At 41.0% G+C, this 18869-nt stretch overlaps 1 protein-coding gene across 1 annotated transcript; it reads right to left on the bottom strand.

The window, feature by feature from the left end:
• Window positions 1–235: 235 nt before the first annotated feature.
• Window positions 236–13357, bottom strand: LOC116521311. The gene is made up of 3 exons (XM_032235996.1): window positions 9994–13357; window positions 8167–8278; window positions 236–569 (listed from the first exon to the last, which is right to left on the bottom strand). Exons 1-3 carry the CDS (start codon window positions 13355–13357, stop codon window positions 236–238), a joined length of 3810 nt encoding a protein of 1269 aa, XP_032091887.1.
• Window positions 13358–18869: the final 5512 nt, after the last annotated feature.

Here is an 18869-nt window from a genome sequence, read left to right on the forward strand (position 1 = left end):
AATTAAATAAAAACCAAGAACTACCTTTTTGAACATTCCTCAAATGCTGAGAATTTATCTTTGATGGGCCATGCACTATATACAGTTAGAACTTTAATAGACTTTAAACTCTTAGAGATCACTTTGATTGTGCAAGAATACACTCATTTCCCCATTCTCCTCTATGACATCTTCCTCTTCTTTAGTCTTCTGTCAATAGCATCTATGGGGAAAATCTGTAGGCATGAAAAACCTCTCATGTATTTTCTGTCTCCTTCTCTACATAGAAATATCCCACCTGTGGAATCTTGTAGATGCCCAAAATATTGGGTTTCCGATAGGAGCGTTCAGAAGTCAGATCTTCAGTTACTGCCAAGAGAGTATCCTGGATGCCACATTTGTAGTTGGGCACAAGATTGTTTTTTGAAGAGAGAAATTGTATTGCAGCATGATAGGTCCATTTGGAACTTAAATAGCTGTCAAAAATATTGAACCCCAGTGTAATATTTAGTAACATCCTAGGATTTTCATTGATTTCCTTTACAGCAAAGGCCAAAGCTAAGATTTGCTGGTAATTCTCTGTCACCATTCTGGAAAAAAAATTCATTAAATGTTTTCAGCATTTGAGAGTTCATTATTGTATTGTCTGATTTTTTATTAGTATTTTTCATTGAAACATTTTCTGGTTCATTAAAAAATTGTTGGATATTGATTAAAAAGAACATTGTTCTTTGATATGCAGTGTATTTGAGAATAAAATTTCCAAATGTGTTGGCATTTGAATTTTCTGACCTTGCTTGGTTTTTTGTAGATATTTCATTACTCAGACTAGATAACATCATCAATGCTTGGGAAACAAATTGTCTGCAAGAAAATAAGCAAGTTTAGAGAGCACGAAGCCACCCACATTTCAAATTTGAATTACAAATATTCTCTTTTATTTCATAATGTTTGACCAACTATCTCTCTTAGTATGTGTAGTGGGGTTAGCCCAGGTTTGCTTAAATAGCATTTTTTCTTTATTACCACTCTTCAAATTATAAGGGTAAAAGATGGAAAAGTATCATTTTGGGAACATAAGTGAGACTCTCACAGACTGCCTTTCTAAGCTAAGGTATTTGGGGAGGGATTTTTTCTTTGAGTTGAATAGATCACTTTTTAGTGATGGTAGGCAGATGCTTTCACTCTTTATAATAAGAAAAAAACTAAAACTAAAACAGGAAAAACTAATTGAGAGAAAGCTATAAAGTAATGGAAATTTTAAATGAAAATAATGTAAGCAGTCAATTTCTCATAATATTGTCCAAATGTATTTTAAAAATGCAGGTTGTTCATCTACACACATCAAGGCATCTCATCTCATTGGAAATTATGTGATTATTAGAATCATGAAAAAATCTACATCTAAATATTTAAGATAATATCTAAGTCCACAATTTTAAACAATTTCATACAAAATGAATCATTTAATTTAAAAACAGAAGTTGTAAAAAACATTGGCATCAGTAGGGAAAACAAAAGGGGGACAGAGTATATAATCACTTCCTTCAGAAGATAAATAAATAGACAGTACTCTCAATCAGATATATTCATAGAGCGAGTTTGGTGTGGGGTTTGAAACAGGGAGACAATCATTGGTATGAATCAAATAGTTGACTTTGAGCTAGTCATACTCTTTTGGAACTAGCAAGAATACACTGGGAAGCCACTAGTGAAAATATTCCTAAGGAGTCAAGGATTTATGTAGGCAGTCAACTAGACTCACAGTTCCATTCAGGGAAAAAATAAGTCACTGCTTGGATTCACTAACTGCTTCTCACAGACAACTATTCCACAATGTTCCCTTTGCCTGGCTGAATGGAATTATTGTGCAAGAAATTTGTTTTACCAAATATGAAATATAAGTAGGAAAGAGAAAATATAAGGAAGGAATACCAACGTGTTAGATATGGCAGGTTCGAGTGGAAGTTGGTTGAAATCCAGTTTCTTGCCAGTGACGGTAATAAAAGAAATGATACCTCCATAGATGAAATCTCCTGACTGTGAATATCTGTGAACTCTTGGTGGGGAATGCCATATCCTACATTTAGCAACCTGAGTTTGGCTTACTGTGTGAGGAAACAGAAGCAACAGAAATATTAATGTCAATATTGTTAATTCAAATATGTCCTGCAAAGCTCGAAACCTGTGTTCTCCCATTCCCTGAGTTATTGTGAGAATCTCCTACAGCAGTTTTAATATTTATCCAGAAATGATTTTGCATATAGAATTATTCTTGTCATTTTGGAATTGAAACCTGTATTCCCCATGGAATGACTAAATATCAGGTATCCTTAATAACAGCACCAACACATTACATTTATTTTATCTGTTCATAACATCCCAATTTCCCTTTTCTACTTTATTTATTCTGATATATAATTAGTGGAGAGAAAAAGCACCACATTTGTGTCAATGTAGTATAGGGATTTCAGTGTACTATGAGGGAGAACTTTTGTGTGCTTAGAATTCCAGGGTCCAATGTCCCCAGCATCTTTTTAAATCATTAACCTCCCTCCCTGTTGTGCTGTCAGCTCTGGATCCTCCCTGACCTTCCTTCCTACTTCCTTGCCTCCCTCCCTGCTGCCTGCTTCCTCACTGCCTCCTATAGTAAAACTAAACATATATTTTATGACCTCCTATGTGACTGGGGGATATGATTAGGTGGCCCTGTGATTGGGAGGGTATGGCTAGGTGATCACAATCCTAGTCCCCCCCATGAGTATTCCACCATCTGGACCTTTGGAAATCCCCCAAAGGGTCAAAGGACATCAGACTCCATACAGAGCTCTGAACCCTTAAGGCAAACCAAATACAAGTGGTCCTCAACTAATGGCCAGTTGCTTGGCAAGTGTTCCAATTTACAACTGACTTCCCCAGAGCTAGTTGATCTGTTTTTGGAGTTTTGACACACACACACACACACACACACACACACACACACTCAAAGACACATTAACAACATCCTACACAATCATATGAATGAGGTTTTCTATTCCTTCTAGTTTCCAGTTAAAAATGCCCATTGGGGGAAATGGACTTGTTTAACAACCACAGTGTTCACTTAATGACCACAAGGTTCACTTAATGACCATGGTATTTGCTTAACCCAGTAGTCTACAACCTTAATCACTCAAAGAGCCATTTTTCTACTTTCTTTTAAACAAGGATCTCTCTCTCTCTCTCTCTCTCTCTCTCTCTCTCTCTTCCCTCGCTCATCTCATCTCTTTTTCTCCATTTCTCTCTTATCTCTTTCTCTTTCTTCCTCCCCATATCTCTCTTTCTCATCTCTCTCACCTCTTTCTGTTTCATTTTCCCTCTCTTGGTTTCTATCCCTCATCGCCTTCCAGTCCTCTTTCTCTCACCTCTATCTTTTCTCTCTCTGTTCTTTCCCTCTTTACCCCTTCTCTGTGTCACTTCTCTTTCTCTTTCCCACTCTCTCTCTTCTCTCTCTCCCTTTCCCTCCTCCACTCTCTCTGTGTTTCTCTTGTCTCTCTCTCTTTCCCTCCCTCCCTTTTTCGCTCTTTTTCTGTCCATCCTGGGGAATGGGAAGGAACCTCTGAACTGGTGCTAGGTGGTGGGAATCTAATATAAGGTGACCAGATTTTCAGATTGGTAAAGCGGGACACCTTTGAAGGGGGGGGGGGGGGCTTGATTAAATATTTTATATGGAGCAACACAAATTTTCATACAACACAAAAATAGTATTGTAATTTTTTTTTATTTCAACATAACTACAATTTATAAATATAAATTGTAACTGTTGCCAAAGATCAAAATTTTGATCACGTGACCATGAGGATGCTGCAATGGTTGCTAAGTGTGAAAATGGTCATTAAGTGTGAAAAATGGTAATCTGTCACTTTTTTCAATGCCATTGTAACTTTGGTCACTATACCACCTTTATTGCCACAGTTCCTAAGTGAAAAACTGCAACTGCACAGAAGTTAGTAACATAAGTGAATCTGGTTTCCCCATTTGAATTGGTCAAAAGACGATTATATGACCGCAGAATACTGAAACCATCATAAATATGAATCTGTTGCCAAACATCAAAATTTTGATCACGTGACCATGAGGATGCTGCAACAGTCGCTAAGTGTGAACAATAGTCGCTAAGTGTGAAAAATGGTCATCAGTCACTTTTTTCAATGCCATTGTAACTTTTGTCACTAAGCCCATTATACCATCTTTCTTGCCACAGTTCTTAAGTGAATAACTGCAGCTGGTATTTTGTATTTTGGATAGAATCTTTTTTTAAATAGTCTAAGACAATTTAAAAAAAAGAATCCACACAGAATAAATTGAAGTAAAACATTTCAAACTATTCCACACAGAATAAATTGAAGTAAAACTATTTTTAAAAATTCTATGCACAATATATTTCAAAGTAGTGTGCATAGAATTTTTAAAAATGGTTTCACTTCAATTTATTTTTGATAGAATCTTTTTTTAAATAGTCTAAGACAATTTAAAAAAAGAATCCACACAGAATAAAATTATTTTCAAAAATCCTATGCACAATAAATAAAATATTATTTTAAAATACATTAAAAAAGTAAAAGAAAAAAATCCAGCTCACTTACCAGCAGGCAGGAACTCCAAGTCAATCCAGAAAGATGTAGACATTAATACAAAGAACTGAGCAAATTAAAATGGTGAAATTAGTCAGGGAAATATTTTTCAAAGAAACTTTGCCACCATTTTTTCCACACGAGCCGACCTCCAACCTCCGTGCCCCTCCCTTCTGGAAAATCCAGGAAGGAACACTCACAACTTCTCTAGCCAAGGATTTCCTGCAGCTCTATGGTACTGGGTCATCTTTTCTTATAAAATGAGGTAAAATGGGCTCAGGGGGGGGGTTCGTTTTCTTGCTTTAACATTTCAATGTCTTCAATGAAAGTACTGAGACAGAGAGAGGGTTTAGACAGAGTGTCTTTTGTCTTGGTTAGGATTTCTTAAGCAAATCCACTGGGCTTTCAACATGAAGCCAGAAAATCGGGACTTTTTAAAAACGCCCCGGGACATGGGACAAATTGTTATAAATTGTGACTGTCCCACCGAAATCGGGACATCTGGTCACCTTAATCTAATATCCAGTGGCCGATGAGCCATATACTGAAGACAAGATGAGGGCAATCTTGCATTCTCCCAAAAATAACGTACATCTTGTCATTTGCGAGTACTTCTCATGAGAAGGAGGAGAAGTGTGGTGGAAGATCCCTTGGTGGATGTCAGAGAGATTTGTGGCTCCTAAGGAGGGATCAAGCCTCCCTGCTCACAGCATTTTTGCAGGAGGGCATCGCTGGCAACTGCTTCCTGAGGTTCAAGAGTTCTATGCTTGCTGCTGTTTGGCCTCCTCGATGCGCCAGGGCAGGAGGTGGCAGTTTTGTTTGCTGCCTAAAAGCTCTAGGTCGTGAGCACTTGAGTAAGCAAGCCAGCAATCTGTTGGCTGCCTCTAATCTGCAGTTTACTAAAGAGCACAATTGGCCTTTCTCCCTGCCTCTCCTGGCCAATGATATTCATGAATAAACTGCATCTAGGATCTCCTGTGTGCTTCCCTTGCAGGCCAGGCTGGCTTGGGAAAATACATGGGAAGGCCTTTACTGCTACAATCACCTGTGTGCTTCTCTCACAGGCCAGTCTGGCTTGGGAAAACACATGGGAAGGTCTCTGTTGCTGTGATCTTCCGCATGCTTCCTGCCCTCCCCTGCGCATCAGTCCATCTACCATGGGTATCACCCCTTTGCAAACTTGCCTTGCCCTGTCAATGCCTGGCCCATTACCTTCGGACATACCTTTGTGATTAGCGCTGAGAAGAAGTATGCAGAAATGTTGTTAGATTAGTAGTGTTGCAGCGGGCAAGGTTAAACTATGAATTGCAGTCCTGTCTTATGCATTAAACCAACACAATTATTATATCTGGAGAGCCACTTTGGTGTAATTTCTAAGGCATAAATTTAAAAACTGGGAGATGGTGAGTTCTAGTCCTCCTTTAGGCACAAAACCACTGACTGACCTTGGTCATTCACCTTTTCTCAGTTTTTCTACTCAAAGTAGAAAAAATAAACGATAAATAAAAAGTGAATAAACATACAAGGGTATAAATTACAATATTGCAAACACTGGATCTTCAGCATAAGGTTTTAGCCATCAATTCCTGGAACATTATATTATCAGGAATTACAATATTAATAATATGGTGATTTTTTTGCATTATATGGAAAAGACATTAAAGATAACCCCATCCCCTTCAACTTAGTGTATAGATGTGAATCATTACAATTGGGAAATATGGAAAAATAAATTAAAATAAAGACATGTACATCCAGATAAATAGAATAAGGCCATGAAGAATTTTACACATAGTACAGGGCGGGGCATAACCTTTTCCTAGGGGGTCACAGCAAGATCGACAGCAGTTTACAACTTCTGCGACACCTCATTTTAAAGCCCATAAAAAACTGAATTGAATGAGCTATTAAATGTTAAATTTGCTTTAAGAATGGCTGGAAAATTCGATTCGGAAGAACAAAGGATCATTGACAGAATAAAATGCATTGCCTTTCGAGAGGCTCGCGATGCTGGAGCGACGTTTATCAATCGAAAATGGATTGCAAACAAATTGAAACGTCATCCGGATTGGGTTACTGATAATTGGAACAAAACAGCCCAAGAATGTTTCACAAAATTTGGAGAAGGGCGTCCTCTGCAACTGTCCCAAGAAAGCAAAGCCATCATTGCAACTGGCAGTCGCAAACAACGAAAAGGAAACCGAAAAGTGGCCCAAGAAATCCTTCAAATTCGTGGAAAACGAGTTGATCAAAGGACAATCGGCCGATATCGAGAACGAGAAGGTTTGAAGCCATTCCACGTCATTTGCAAACCATTGAAAACTCAAACACACGTTCAAGATCGGCTTTGGTTGTGCGATTGGTTGTCTGAATGGACCGAGGAAGATTTTCTTCATTTGGCGGCATCTGACGAATTCTTCGTTTATGCCATTCGAAAACCGAATTTCCAGAACGATCGAATTTGGGCTAAAGACGTCGACGACATCGCCAAACATGAATGATATCGACAAATCGTTCGCAATCCGACTTGCATCGGGATTTTCGTCATTTTCACAGCCAAGAAACTGCATTGGGTTTTGAAGGATAAAGGGGAATCCTGGGATGGCAGTTATTTCCGTGAGAAAATTTTATTGGAGAATGTCATTCCATTTCTCAGTGATCCAGACAATGTCTTGGTGGTTGGTGAGGTTGTCTTTCTTCATGACAAAGCTCCTTGCATGCGTGCAAATGCGACTCAGCAATTGTTAAAGGACAACAATGTCGAATTTTGGGGCAATGACGTCTGGCCGGGAAATTCGCCAGATCTCAATCCGGCAGAGAACATTGGGGCCATAATTAAGGATGAAGTGGAAGCTCTGATTGTAATGGCAAAATCAGGGTCTGCCTTTCTACTTACGTAAGAATAGGAGACGACACCTTTTCCATTGACCAGAGAAGAAAGGTTTTTTATTATTATTGAATGCATTCAAGAGACCAGTAGATTTGCACCTAACTGATCTGATTTTAGGTACATTTTGACAGAGGTTTTATACCTTTGAAATGGTTATTACAAATCATATAGACGTCATATAGGCGTGCACTAAACCAGGTCATAACTTCTCACCTAAGTCAGCACAAAGTTATTTCGGGTAAAATTACAAATATTTAAGGAAAATTACAATACATGATTCCCAAACCACAATAGGGAAGTAAAGTGAAACTAAAAGAGAAGTGAATCTTGGTTACTCATGCAGAAGAAGGAAAATGTCAGAACGCCACCCAGATATATTGCTAAAAATATGGTTAACCTATAGCTTGTTTTACAAAGTGAACTTTGCCTTGACATGAGCTGTGCTCTATGACTAAGATACTGTGGTTAAGTTTCCCCTACTTGCGAAAAGCTGGCTTCCTGTGTTTCAAGCAGAAAGAAGTATGTTCCTTGTTCTTGTTCTTTAGGTGAAAGAGCATAAGCAAAGTTTTGATTTTTGAGTTTTAGAATAGACAAGTAGCCTGATTAAGTATTTTAGGGGTTCAATGGTGGACCCCATGCTGTTTCATTCCCCCCTGATGAAACTTCACCCAATCCTAAGATTACTGTGGAGTTTCATAAGTATCAGGCTCCCTATTGCTTATGAGCCCCACATACTCATGTTCTTCTCCTGTGTGTCCCATAAGCGTCAGGACCTTGGCAGTGGCCCGTTTTTCCACTAAGAGAGATAAAGAACTGCTGATAGCACGGACAAAAAGAGGCATAATGCAGGGCTAAGAGGAAGGGGTCCCTCTAACTTTCGAAGGTTATCATATACAGACCATCCTAATGACTTTACCTCCCCTTCCTTCAAAGTTTCCACCCTTATTGTAATGTATGCCAGTGGGTCAGCCCCATCCCCATCAATGCCTATCCCATAGCTTTCTTCCTCTGGGTGATCACGGGACACTTCAAAAGCAACTGAGTTTGAATTTTGGAGGCTGCGAAAATTGGAAATATATGGACATCCCAGATGAGGAGAAGTAGGATAACCTCCTCCAGTATGTTGACAGACACAATCCCATCCTCTGCACGGGTTTCTTTCGTCCATGCGATCTGCACAAGGAGAATACAAATCCCGACTTGGATTCTTACATCCTTGGCAGTAGACATGGGATCGGGGACAGAGATACTTATGATTGTGGTAATAAGTTTGTCTCCATTCCTGACTTCCACAGCTTCTGTAAGCCACCCTATCCATTGCAGCACATACACCAAATGATACGGTGATGGGCTTGTCCTTGTTTTAAAGCAGTAACTGTGGTGAGGTGGTAAAGCTGAGATTCCTTGGGGTTGTCAAGTAGAGCCAGGCCGGCCCATACACTGACTTTTATGCGAACTGGAGTGGTTGGTTGATAACAAACAAGCTGGTTTTTCTGGATGCAATAGTTATACATGGTACCGTTAGATACACATGTCTTTTTCTGAGGGGTGCAGTCCACTGGGGCCTGAGTGTGGTAGATCATTGTAACAATGGTACGAGGTCCTACCTTAGCTTTGGTAAGACATGGGCCACACTCATCCAGCCCTGGTGTTGCAGGCAGATAACATACCACCCCTTCAGATCCCTCACATTGGCTATATGATTTTACAATATATCCTCACCATGATCGGAAGCTGATCATTTGTTATGTCATATTTCATGTCCAAATTAAAATCAAGGGGTGTCCGCTTACCCCGAGTCCTTGTCCTTTCTGGATAGGGCTCTGGGTATGGTCTCTGAATAGGCCTCAAAGTATGGCACATTATGGTTGAATTATAGCATTCACTTGGTGCCCAAGTAACATTAGGGTCCAATCTACATTGCCAATAGTTCCTGGATCCCTCAGAACAGGGGGATAACCCTTCCTCTGGATGGCAATCTACTATCCAGCGTTTTACATAGGCAAAACCGAGTCCCTGTGTACTCGGGACCTTATAAAAGCAATGCCTACAAGGAGGAAAAGGCCCTGGTCCCATTTCTTCTAGCAGTGGTTCAGAAGTTACCTTTATAGGGGAGTCATTTGTCACCGTGAGGGCCCTGACATCTGGTGTTTGTTGGGTGCCCTTTTTCCCATCCCTCACATATGGTGGCTGTGAGGTACCTCCCCTAATCACATTCCCCCCTGTAGGAAATGGGTCCTCATAATCAGGGGAAACCTCCCATATTTGCACTGGCGGTGCCCCTCGAGCGATCTTATCTTTCATGGTGGCATAGAAATAGAGAAAGTTAAGAAGAACAGAAACAGCCAAAAGAAAAATCACGACTAAGATCGCTGGGATCAGACCATTCCTAATGCATGCAGTCTGGCGCAGACGGCGGTTGGTTTCCATGGTTGGCTCTCCTCGTTGGATGGGGACGAAGGTTCCACGGGAGACGCGATGCGTTGCCTGTGCGATGGGTGTCGGTGGTACCTGGAGCGACACCTGCAGAGGGGTCTTCACCACCTGGCCGTAGAGCGATTGCTTCCCGTGAATCAGCAGGCGAGGTGGTGTCCTTCCTTCTTCTTCTCCTTTTTGCAGGGTGTAGAGGCTGGACAGAGTCCTTGGAAACAGTCTCACACGGGGTTGCAGCCAATTTCAGGCGTGTCCAATGGATCCAAGGCTTAATTTCAGCTACCTTAACAGCAAGGGGAGAACAAATAACAACAGTATATGGTCCACACCATTTGGCTTCCAAAGGCACCTTTTTCCAGTCCTTCACCCAGACCTCCTGTCCTGGGTGGAAATTATGTACTGGAGTTACAATCACATGAGGACGACATGACAGCACATATTTTTGTAATTGATGGACAACAGTATTCAAAGCTTGCAACTGTTTGATTTTCACTGTGTCGGCCACTTGAGAAGTGGGCAACACCTGTGGACTAACCAAATTAGGAACCCTTCCATACATTAACTCATATGGTGAGACACACAACTCCCCTGTGGGTGTGCATCTCACGGCTAGCAACGCCATGCTGAGGGCATCTGGCCATTTTAGATGAGTTTCCTGACAAATTTTAGCCAATTTATTCTTTATAGTTCTATTGGCCCTTTCAACGACGCCCGCCGATTGAGCGTGGAAAGAACAGTGTAACTTCCAGGTAATCCCCAATACCTGGGCAACCTTCTGAGTGGCTGCATGAATGAACTCCGGCCCATTATCTGAAGAGATACGTGAGGGCAACCCATATCGTGGAATAACTACATTTAACAGAGTTCGAGTTACCTCCAAAGCCTTTTTCGTTCTAGTGGGAACACATTCAGGCCACCCTGTGTATGTGCAAACAACAACTAACATAGCAGTATACGATCCCACTTTCGGCATGTCCGTAAAATCAATCATTAAATAATCAAAAGGATAAGCCCCCCTAGGTTGGTGCCCAGGGGGAAGACTTGGGCCCTGACGTGGGTTATTAGCAGCACACACCTGACATCGAGAACAAACAGCAGCTGCTAAACTAGACAAATTGTTAATATAGACTTCCCTCGTCAAAGCCTTTCTCAAAGCTGTCTTTCCTAAATGTAAATGCCTATGTAGGGAAGAAACAACCTCCCATGCTAACTGCTGAGGTACAAACACCCTGTTGTCCGGCAGAGTCCACCACCCATTCACCAGTTCTGCCCCTATAGCTTCAGCTTGCTGGACTTCCGAGTGGCTATATGAGGGGGGTTCATCTTCTTGGTTCGGGATCCACAAAGTAAGACAGTTAGCTTGCAAGGAGAATGGATCCAAAGCTGCTGCCCTAGCCACCTGGTCAGCCTTGTGGTTTCCTCTTTCAGCTGTTGAAATCCCCTTCTGATGACCTCGTACATGCATAATGGCAACTTGTTTGGGGGACCACACACTGTCCAATAGACGCATAATTTGGGGTCCATATTTAATGTCCTTTCCTCCTGCTGTAATAAGACCTCTTTCTTTGTACAAAGCTCCATGCACTTGAACTGTAAGAAAGGCATATTTTGAGTCTGTGTAAATGTTGACACGTAGACCTTTTGCTAATTCTAATGCCCTAGTGAGTGCATGTAATTCTGCCAACTGAGCACTAGTTCCTGCAGGTAAGGGCTTAGCTTCCCACACATCCTCAAGAGTAACTATGGCATAAGCTGCTTTTCTTACACCTTCATGGATAAAACTGGTTCCATCAGTAAAAAGGGTTGCATCCGGGTCGGAAAAGGGTTCATCCTTCAAATCTGGCCGACTTGCATAGGTTTCCTCAATAGTTTGCAGACAATCATGAGAGATCTCAGAGTCTGGTTCAGGTAATAGAGTGGCAGGATTCAAAGCATATGACTGAACAAGTTTGATGAGGGGGTTATGGGTAATAAGCCCCTGATACTTCAACATACGTGGATTGGTAAGCCACAAATGACCTTTCTGATCTAGGACAGCTCGAAGAGCATGGGGGGTGTAGATATTTAATTGCTGTCCAAAAGTAAGCTTATTTGCTTCCTGAGTAAGTAAAGCTGTGCCTGCTACAGCCTTAAGACAAGAGGGCCACCCTTTTGCTACCTGATCCAATTGTTTTGACAAATATGCCACTGGTCGATACCACGTTCCCATCTTCTGAGTTAACACCCCCACAGCCATATTCTGTTTAGTGTCCACAAATAAATGAAAGGGTTTATCTAAATTAGGCAATCCCAGACTCGGGGCTTGAGTCAAAGCATGTTTTAAGTTCAAAAAACTTTTCTGTTCCTCTTTTTCCCATCGCAAAGGTTCCTTTTCATTCCCTTTTGTAGCTTCATAAAGTGGCTTTGCTAACAAGGCGAAGTTAGGAATCCAAATGCGGCAAAATCCTGCTGCCCCTAAAAAGCCTCTTAATTCCTTCCTATTTCTTGGGGCTGGTAATTGACAAATGGCTTCCTTTCTTTCATGTCCCAAAGTTCTTTGCCCTTGCTGGATATCATATCCCAAATACCTAACATTCAATTGGACCAATTGTGCTTTGGCCCTAGAAGCTTTATAGCCTTTTTCTTGTAACAGAAGTAGGAGGGATGCAGTATTAGCATGACAGTCCTCTTCTGTTTGCCCTGTCACCAAAAGATCATCCACATATTGTAACACAACATCAGGAGCAGGCAAATCTAGAATTTCCAAGTCCGTCGCTAACGCCGCACTAAAATGCGTTGGCGAATTTTTATATCCCTGTGGGAGGCGTGTCCAAGTATATTGCTGTTTCCTCCCTGTTGTTGGATTTTCCCATTCAAAGGCAAACAAGTGCTGGCTTTTTTTATGAATGGGTATAGAAAAGAAGGCATCTTTTAAATCAATAACTGAAAACCATTTAGCTTCTGGTGGAATTAATCCAAGCAACACATAAGGATTTGGCAACGTGGGATAAATTGTGACTGTTGAACTGTTAACCCTACGAAGATCCTGAGCCATTTGATATTTTCCTCCCCCTTTTGGTATAGGTAGAATCGGTGAATTCCATGGTGAGTCAGTGGGTACTAGAATCTTATAAGTCAAATACAGTTGTATGACTTCCTGAATAGCCTGCACAATTTCTCTTGGGTACCCCCTCTGGCGGATGCATACAGGACGGCTCATTGGTAGTTCCTCAACAATGACAGGGGTGTGGTGAGCAGCAAAACCAGGGGGGTTATCTTCCGCCCACAGCTCAGGAACCCGGAACTCCCTCCATTTGTCTCCTGAGACTTCCTGCACCACCATGATTCTCCAAGCCTCTTCCCTAGGAATTTCTAAGTTCACATTGCCATATTTTACTCCTACGGATCCCTTTTCATCAAAGAATATCTGTGCTCTAAGTTTGCAAAGTAAATCTCTACCCATGAGTGGAAGCGGACAGCTGGGCAAATAAACAAACTGGTGAGTCAACGTTTTTCCTCCCGTTGTGCATAATAGAGGCTCTAAAAGTGGCTGGGTTTGTGGTTTTCCTGTTGCCCCTTGAATGTTGATAGATTGAGAAGAAATATGTCCCAAGGGTTGAGTTAATACAGAGCGGGTTGCTCCTGTATCTACAAGGAAAGAAACTTCTTTGCCCCCCACATTCAGACAGACCATAGGTTCGGGGAGGCTAATCGAACCTACACTGCCCCGTCAATCCCACTCCTCAGCTTCTGCCAATCCAATCAAAGGAGTGTCGGGGGAAAATCCCTTGGCTTCTCTCTTTCGCAGGCTGTTAAAGGGCTTCCTGAATGTTCCACGTCCCCTGAAGGTGTTGGGTCGGCTAAGGGAGAAATTTCTGGGCAAAGGGGTAGGATTTCTAGTTACCCTTGGCTGTTCAATCTCCCTTCTCTCAATTCCTTCTCTTCTGGGACAATCTCTTTTCCAGTGCCCATACCTGTGACATATAGCACATTGATTTTGACCCAAGGAGGGGTTTATAGTCCTCCCCCTACTTCCTCTATTTCCCCCTGGCACAGTCATTAAAGCGGTGGCTAGCAATTCTGCTTTTTTCTTCATCTGCTTATCTTTTTTCCTCTCCTCCAACAAATCCCTGTTGACAAATGTCTTCCTGGCAACTTCCATGAGTTCACTAAGAGGTTTTCCCAACGCTCCTTCCAACTTTTGAAGCTTATGTCTTATGTCTGGAGCTGATTGTGAAATAAAAGACATTGCTAGCATGCGAGCATTTTCAGGAAGAGTGGGGTCAATAGGGGTGTACATCTGATATGCCTCAACCAATCTAGAAAAAAAATGCCTCCGGACTTTCAGTAGCTTCTTGGGTTATCAAACTCGGCTTTGACATGTTCGTTGCAGGCTTTCCTGCTATGCGCACGGCTTTTACTATTAACTGTTGATAATTGAGCAACAAGTTTAATTGATGTGAATCATAAGGACTCCAATTAGGATCTTTTGAGGGGAAACGCTGTTCAATAAAGTCTGCTAAGGTTGTACGTGCAGGGACATCTGGTTTTAAAATATTAGACACTGCATTCCTGATTTTTTCCCTTTCTTCAGCATTGAAAAGTGTTGCCATAAGTTGTTGTAAATCTAGCCAAGTTGGGTGATGAGTATCCACAATAGTTTTCACCAAATCTGCCACTTCATTTGGTTTAGCACTATAAGGCCCATAGTGCATTTTCCAATTAAGCAAATCAGAGGTGGTAAAAGGAACATGCTGAAACAACGACCCTGTTGAAACTTGGGAGGGGTCATCTGGGTTTACTAAGAATTGGTCAACTCGTCTGAGTGGTGCTGTAAAAACAGTCTCTGTCTTTGCTCTGGTTCTGGCTGACACTGGTTCCACTTCTCCACCCACAGCTCCCAACAATTGGTCCATCTCTTCCTCCTTCTTTTCCCAAAACTCTGGTCCCATTGTGTCGGGTGAGCTTAGAGGGGCTTTTTCTTCTTTCTCCCCTTTATATCTGATCTGTTCCATACTAGTAATTACAGCATCCAATCCCTGCTCAATTCCCTCAATAGGTAACTGGCTTGTAGAATCCCCTGTGCTGGGGGCAGTTCTTCTGGAATAAGTCAGGGACAAGGATGGCGGTGTGGCTGGCAAACTGACCCCCCTAGGTGCAACATATGGAGGGGGTTGTGGCAATTCTTCTGGAGCACTAGCCAAGACTGGTGGTCTCTGCCTAGGACTTTTGGGGTCTGTAACTCTGACAGCCATAAGAATACATTGTTGTTTACATTTCTTTAACCAAGCTGGGGGTTGATTAACCAATTTTTTCCACACATCTATATATGGAGCCTGAGTTAAACTCCCCAACTTAGGATCAAACACCAACCTATGGACTTTTAAAACCAAGTGAGGATCAAAAGTACCTGTTTCAGGCCACCCAATCCCATATCTGGGCCATTCTAATTCACAAAACCTCCTAAGCTCATGTTTACTCCATTCAATTCCATAATCCTGACTCATAAATCCTTCTTTAAAATGCTTTAACATCGAAGTTAGAGGAGTCTGACTACTACTACTACCTCCACCCATATTTTTCCCAAATACTGAATAACACAATCTTAACACTTTACCCTTTTAAACATATACATATATTCTGGACAGTCCAATTCCCAAAACCTTTATACCTAGCAAGGTGGATCAGACCTCACTCTCCGGTTTAAAAGAAAAACCGGGCCTTAAATAGAAAACCCACAATTACTTGCCTTTTATCTGTGGTTTTCTTCCTCCGGTGCTGGCCAGACTTCCCCTGTCTCCTCTGGTTTTCCAAGGCTCTTGAGACCGCTAACCGCCGAGGCTGAGCTCTCCTCGCTGCCGGGAAATTCCCTCGGAACAAAAGGTCCGTTTGGCGCCAGAGAGGTTCCTGACCCGATGAGCCCCCAGCCCCCCGGGTTAGGGGTCCCAGAGGGTCCCCAAAGACCCTATCGTCTCCTGCCTGGCTCGCCAAGAAATGTAATGGCAAAATCAGGGTCTGCCTTTCTACTTACGTAAGAATAGGAGACGACACCTTTTCCATTGACCAGAGAAGAAAGGTTTTTTATTATTATTGAATGCATTCAAGAGACCAGTAGATTTGCACCTAACTGATCTGATTTTAGGTACATTTTGACAGAGGTTTTATACCTTTGAAATGGTTATTACAAATCATATAGACGTCATATAGGCGTGCACTAAACCAGGTCATAACTTCTCACCTAAGTCAGCACAAAGTTATTTCGGGTAAAATTACAAATATTTAAGGAAAATTACAATACATGATTCCCAAACCACAATAGGGAAGTAAAGTGAAACTAAAAGAGAAGTGAATCTTGGTTACTCATGCAGAAGAAGGAAAATGTCAGAACGCCACCCAGATATATTGCTAAAAATATGGTTAACCTATAGCTTGTTTTACAAAGTGAACTTTGCCTTGACATGAGCTGTGCTCTATGACTAAGATACTGTGGTTAAGTTTCCCCTACTTGCGAAAAGCTGGCTTCCTGTGTTTCAAGCAGAAAGAAGTATGTTCCTTGTTCTTGTTCTTTAGGTGAAAGAGCATAAGCAAAGTTTTGATTTTTGAGTTTTAGAATAGACAAGTAGCCTGATTAAGTATTTTAGGGGTTCAATGGTGGACCCCATGCTGTTTCATGATGATTCAGGAGCAAGGTCAAAATCGATATTCGGTTGAAACTTTGAGAATGAATTTGGAAACTGTGTTGAAAAATCTGGAAAATCGAACGGAACTGTTTGAAGATTTGTTGTGTTCTTATCCACCTCGTTTGAATGCTGTTCGAAGGGCTAATGGTGGTCATACTGACTATTAAATCATGTCAATAAACTCAGTTTTTGATGGGCTTTCGAATGGTGTATGAATTATTTGTGTTGTTATTACAAGTGTTGCTGTGACCCCCTAGGAAAAGGTTATGCCCCGCCCTGTACACAATGGGCTGGAACTGGGCATTGAAGGGGGAAGGGAGAGAATGCTCTTTCAGTTGTTGCAGCATATCAGCATTTCTATGTTGGATGACATTTTTTTAATTTAATTTTTTAAATAAAATTTTAACCACCCATTCTTGTATTCATACTGAAGCTATTAGAGCAATCATATAAATTACATAGATAAAGACGAAAACAGCATCTTGAATTAAATTTGGGAGGGCAATGAGTATTGGCATAGTGAAGCAAGTGACACATGGGAATGACATGACCATAATTCTTTCCAGACAATTTGTTATGATTTTTGATGATGTTTGTAATATAAGCTCTACACTCAAAAATAAGCCTCAGTTAAGATCATCTGCCAAGACTGATGCATTTCAGTACCATATTTCACACAAAGTAAAACCTAACCAGAAAATAAGTCCTAATGCATATTTCGGACTAAAAATTTATATAAGACCAGGTTTTATTTTTGGGGAAACACGGTATCAGGTCATACTGTGTTCTTTCATCAAACAGAAATGTTGAGAATACATTTTTAATTATTCTGAGATGCCTTGGACAGCCCATATTTCGACTATTCCAAAATCCTCTTTATAGATTCATTCTGAAGATCATGTCTGTGAACTCTCGCTCTGCTTTTTCCCAGGGATGCTCCATTTTAATGAACATGCTGTATACTGTGTGCTCTATAAACTGTAATTAAACTATGTTATATTTTCAAAGGAATTTGGACTATGGCCACTATATGTGTATTACAGAAAATCAGCACTGAGTATAAAATATAAAAGATATATAACAGGAAAGGAGGGAGGGAGAAGGGGAAGGAAAAAGCAGGGAGAGGAAAAAAAGAGAGTACAAGAGAAAGCAAGAGCCAGCTTAGCTCATGAATATACAAAGCTATGTCACTAAAATGTCATTCCAAGCCTCTTCTGGTACCATTGAGGATGCTGCCACTGTAAAACTGACAGTTTAACGTTCTTTTGCTGATTAAGTGCTCTCTTTTGTTAAATTCAGATCACAAAAGAATAATGTAGCATTTAGGAGCAAAAATGCACCCCAGCAATCCAGCACTAGAGGTTAAGATGGAGAAGATCTCCACAGTGAGCCTATATTTTTCCTTTGGTGCTCAGGTAATTTGGAAAAAATTCAGCCACACACTGCAAAACACCAACATGCTGAAAGTGATGAATTTGGCTTCATTAAAAGTGTCTCCCAGGCAAAGAAAGCTACAATGAAGCTGGCATGATGGGTGATGACTCATTACTTGAAGGACAACTTCTTCACTCATCAAAAGCATATCATGATCTGGGAAAGGGGGGAATTTTGCAAGCCACACAAAACAGATGCCTACTTGAGGAAAAGAGCAAGAAATAAAAATGAAGCTTGCCAGTCTTTTCCCTGTCCACTTCTTCATCTTGGATCCTGGCTTTGTGGCCATGAATGCCAAAACTACAATAATGGTTTTTGCCAACACACAAGAAACAGCCATGGTGAAAATGACCCCAAAAGTAGTTTGGCGGAGGAGACATGTTATTGTTAGTGGTCTGCCAAGGAAGAGCAATGAGCAAAGAAAACAGAGCAGAAGTGAGATGAGAAGAAGGTAAGAAAGATCACGATTGTTTGCTTTCACTATGTGAGTATTGTGATGCTTCCAAAATATCTTCAAAATCTGAACAGTAGTAGCAGACAACAAGACTGTACAAGTAGCTATGCTCATAACCAGCGGTTCTTCATAGGACAAATAGCTAATGACATTGGGACCGCATCCATTCTGTTGCTTGTTTGCATATTGGTCTTGTGGACATATGAAACAATTGTCCATATCTGCAAAAGTTCACAAAATTAAAAAGGAAAAATTGTGTGAGTTTTAAATTCTTTCTGTTAGTTGTCTATTAGCAGTAGAATTTTAATAACATATTTAAAAATATAGGCAAATTGGAAAAGATGTAATGGTTCATTTGTTACTGAGTGAATAACCTTAGAATAACAAAGAATAACAAAGAACATCAC

Source organism: Thamnophis elegans, chromosome Z, assembly GCF_009769535.1.
Source record: "Thamnophis elegans isolate rThaEle1 chromosome Z, rThaEle1.pri, whole genome shotgun sequence".
Taxonomy (NCBI): Eukaryota; Metazoa; Chordata; class Lepidosauria; order Squamata; family Colubridae; genus Thamnophis; species Thamnophis elegans.

What these genes read in the sequence shown, in the direction of transcription:
- LOC116521311 (XM_032235996.1), bottom strand. Translation starts at nt 13,357, where the DNA reads ATGGGTAGAGATTTACTTTGCAAACTTAGAGCACAGATATTCTTTGAT. An exon ending in CTCTGCAGGTGTCGCTCCAG is followed by an intron (nt 8,279 to 9,993) that starts GTACCACCGACA and finishes TATCTCTCTTAG; the next exon opens with TGGAAAAACGGGCCACTGCC. An exon ending in GATACTTATGAAACTCCACA is followed by an intron (nt 570 to 8,166) that starts GTAATCTTAGGA and finishes TTTTTTTTCCAG; the next exon opens with AATGGTGACAGAGAATTACC.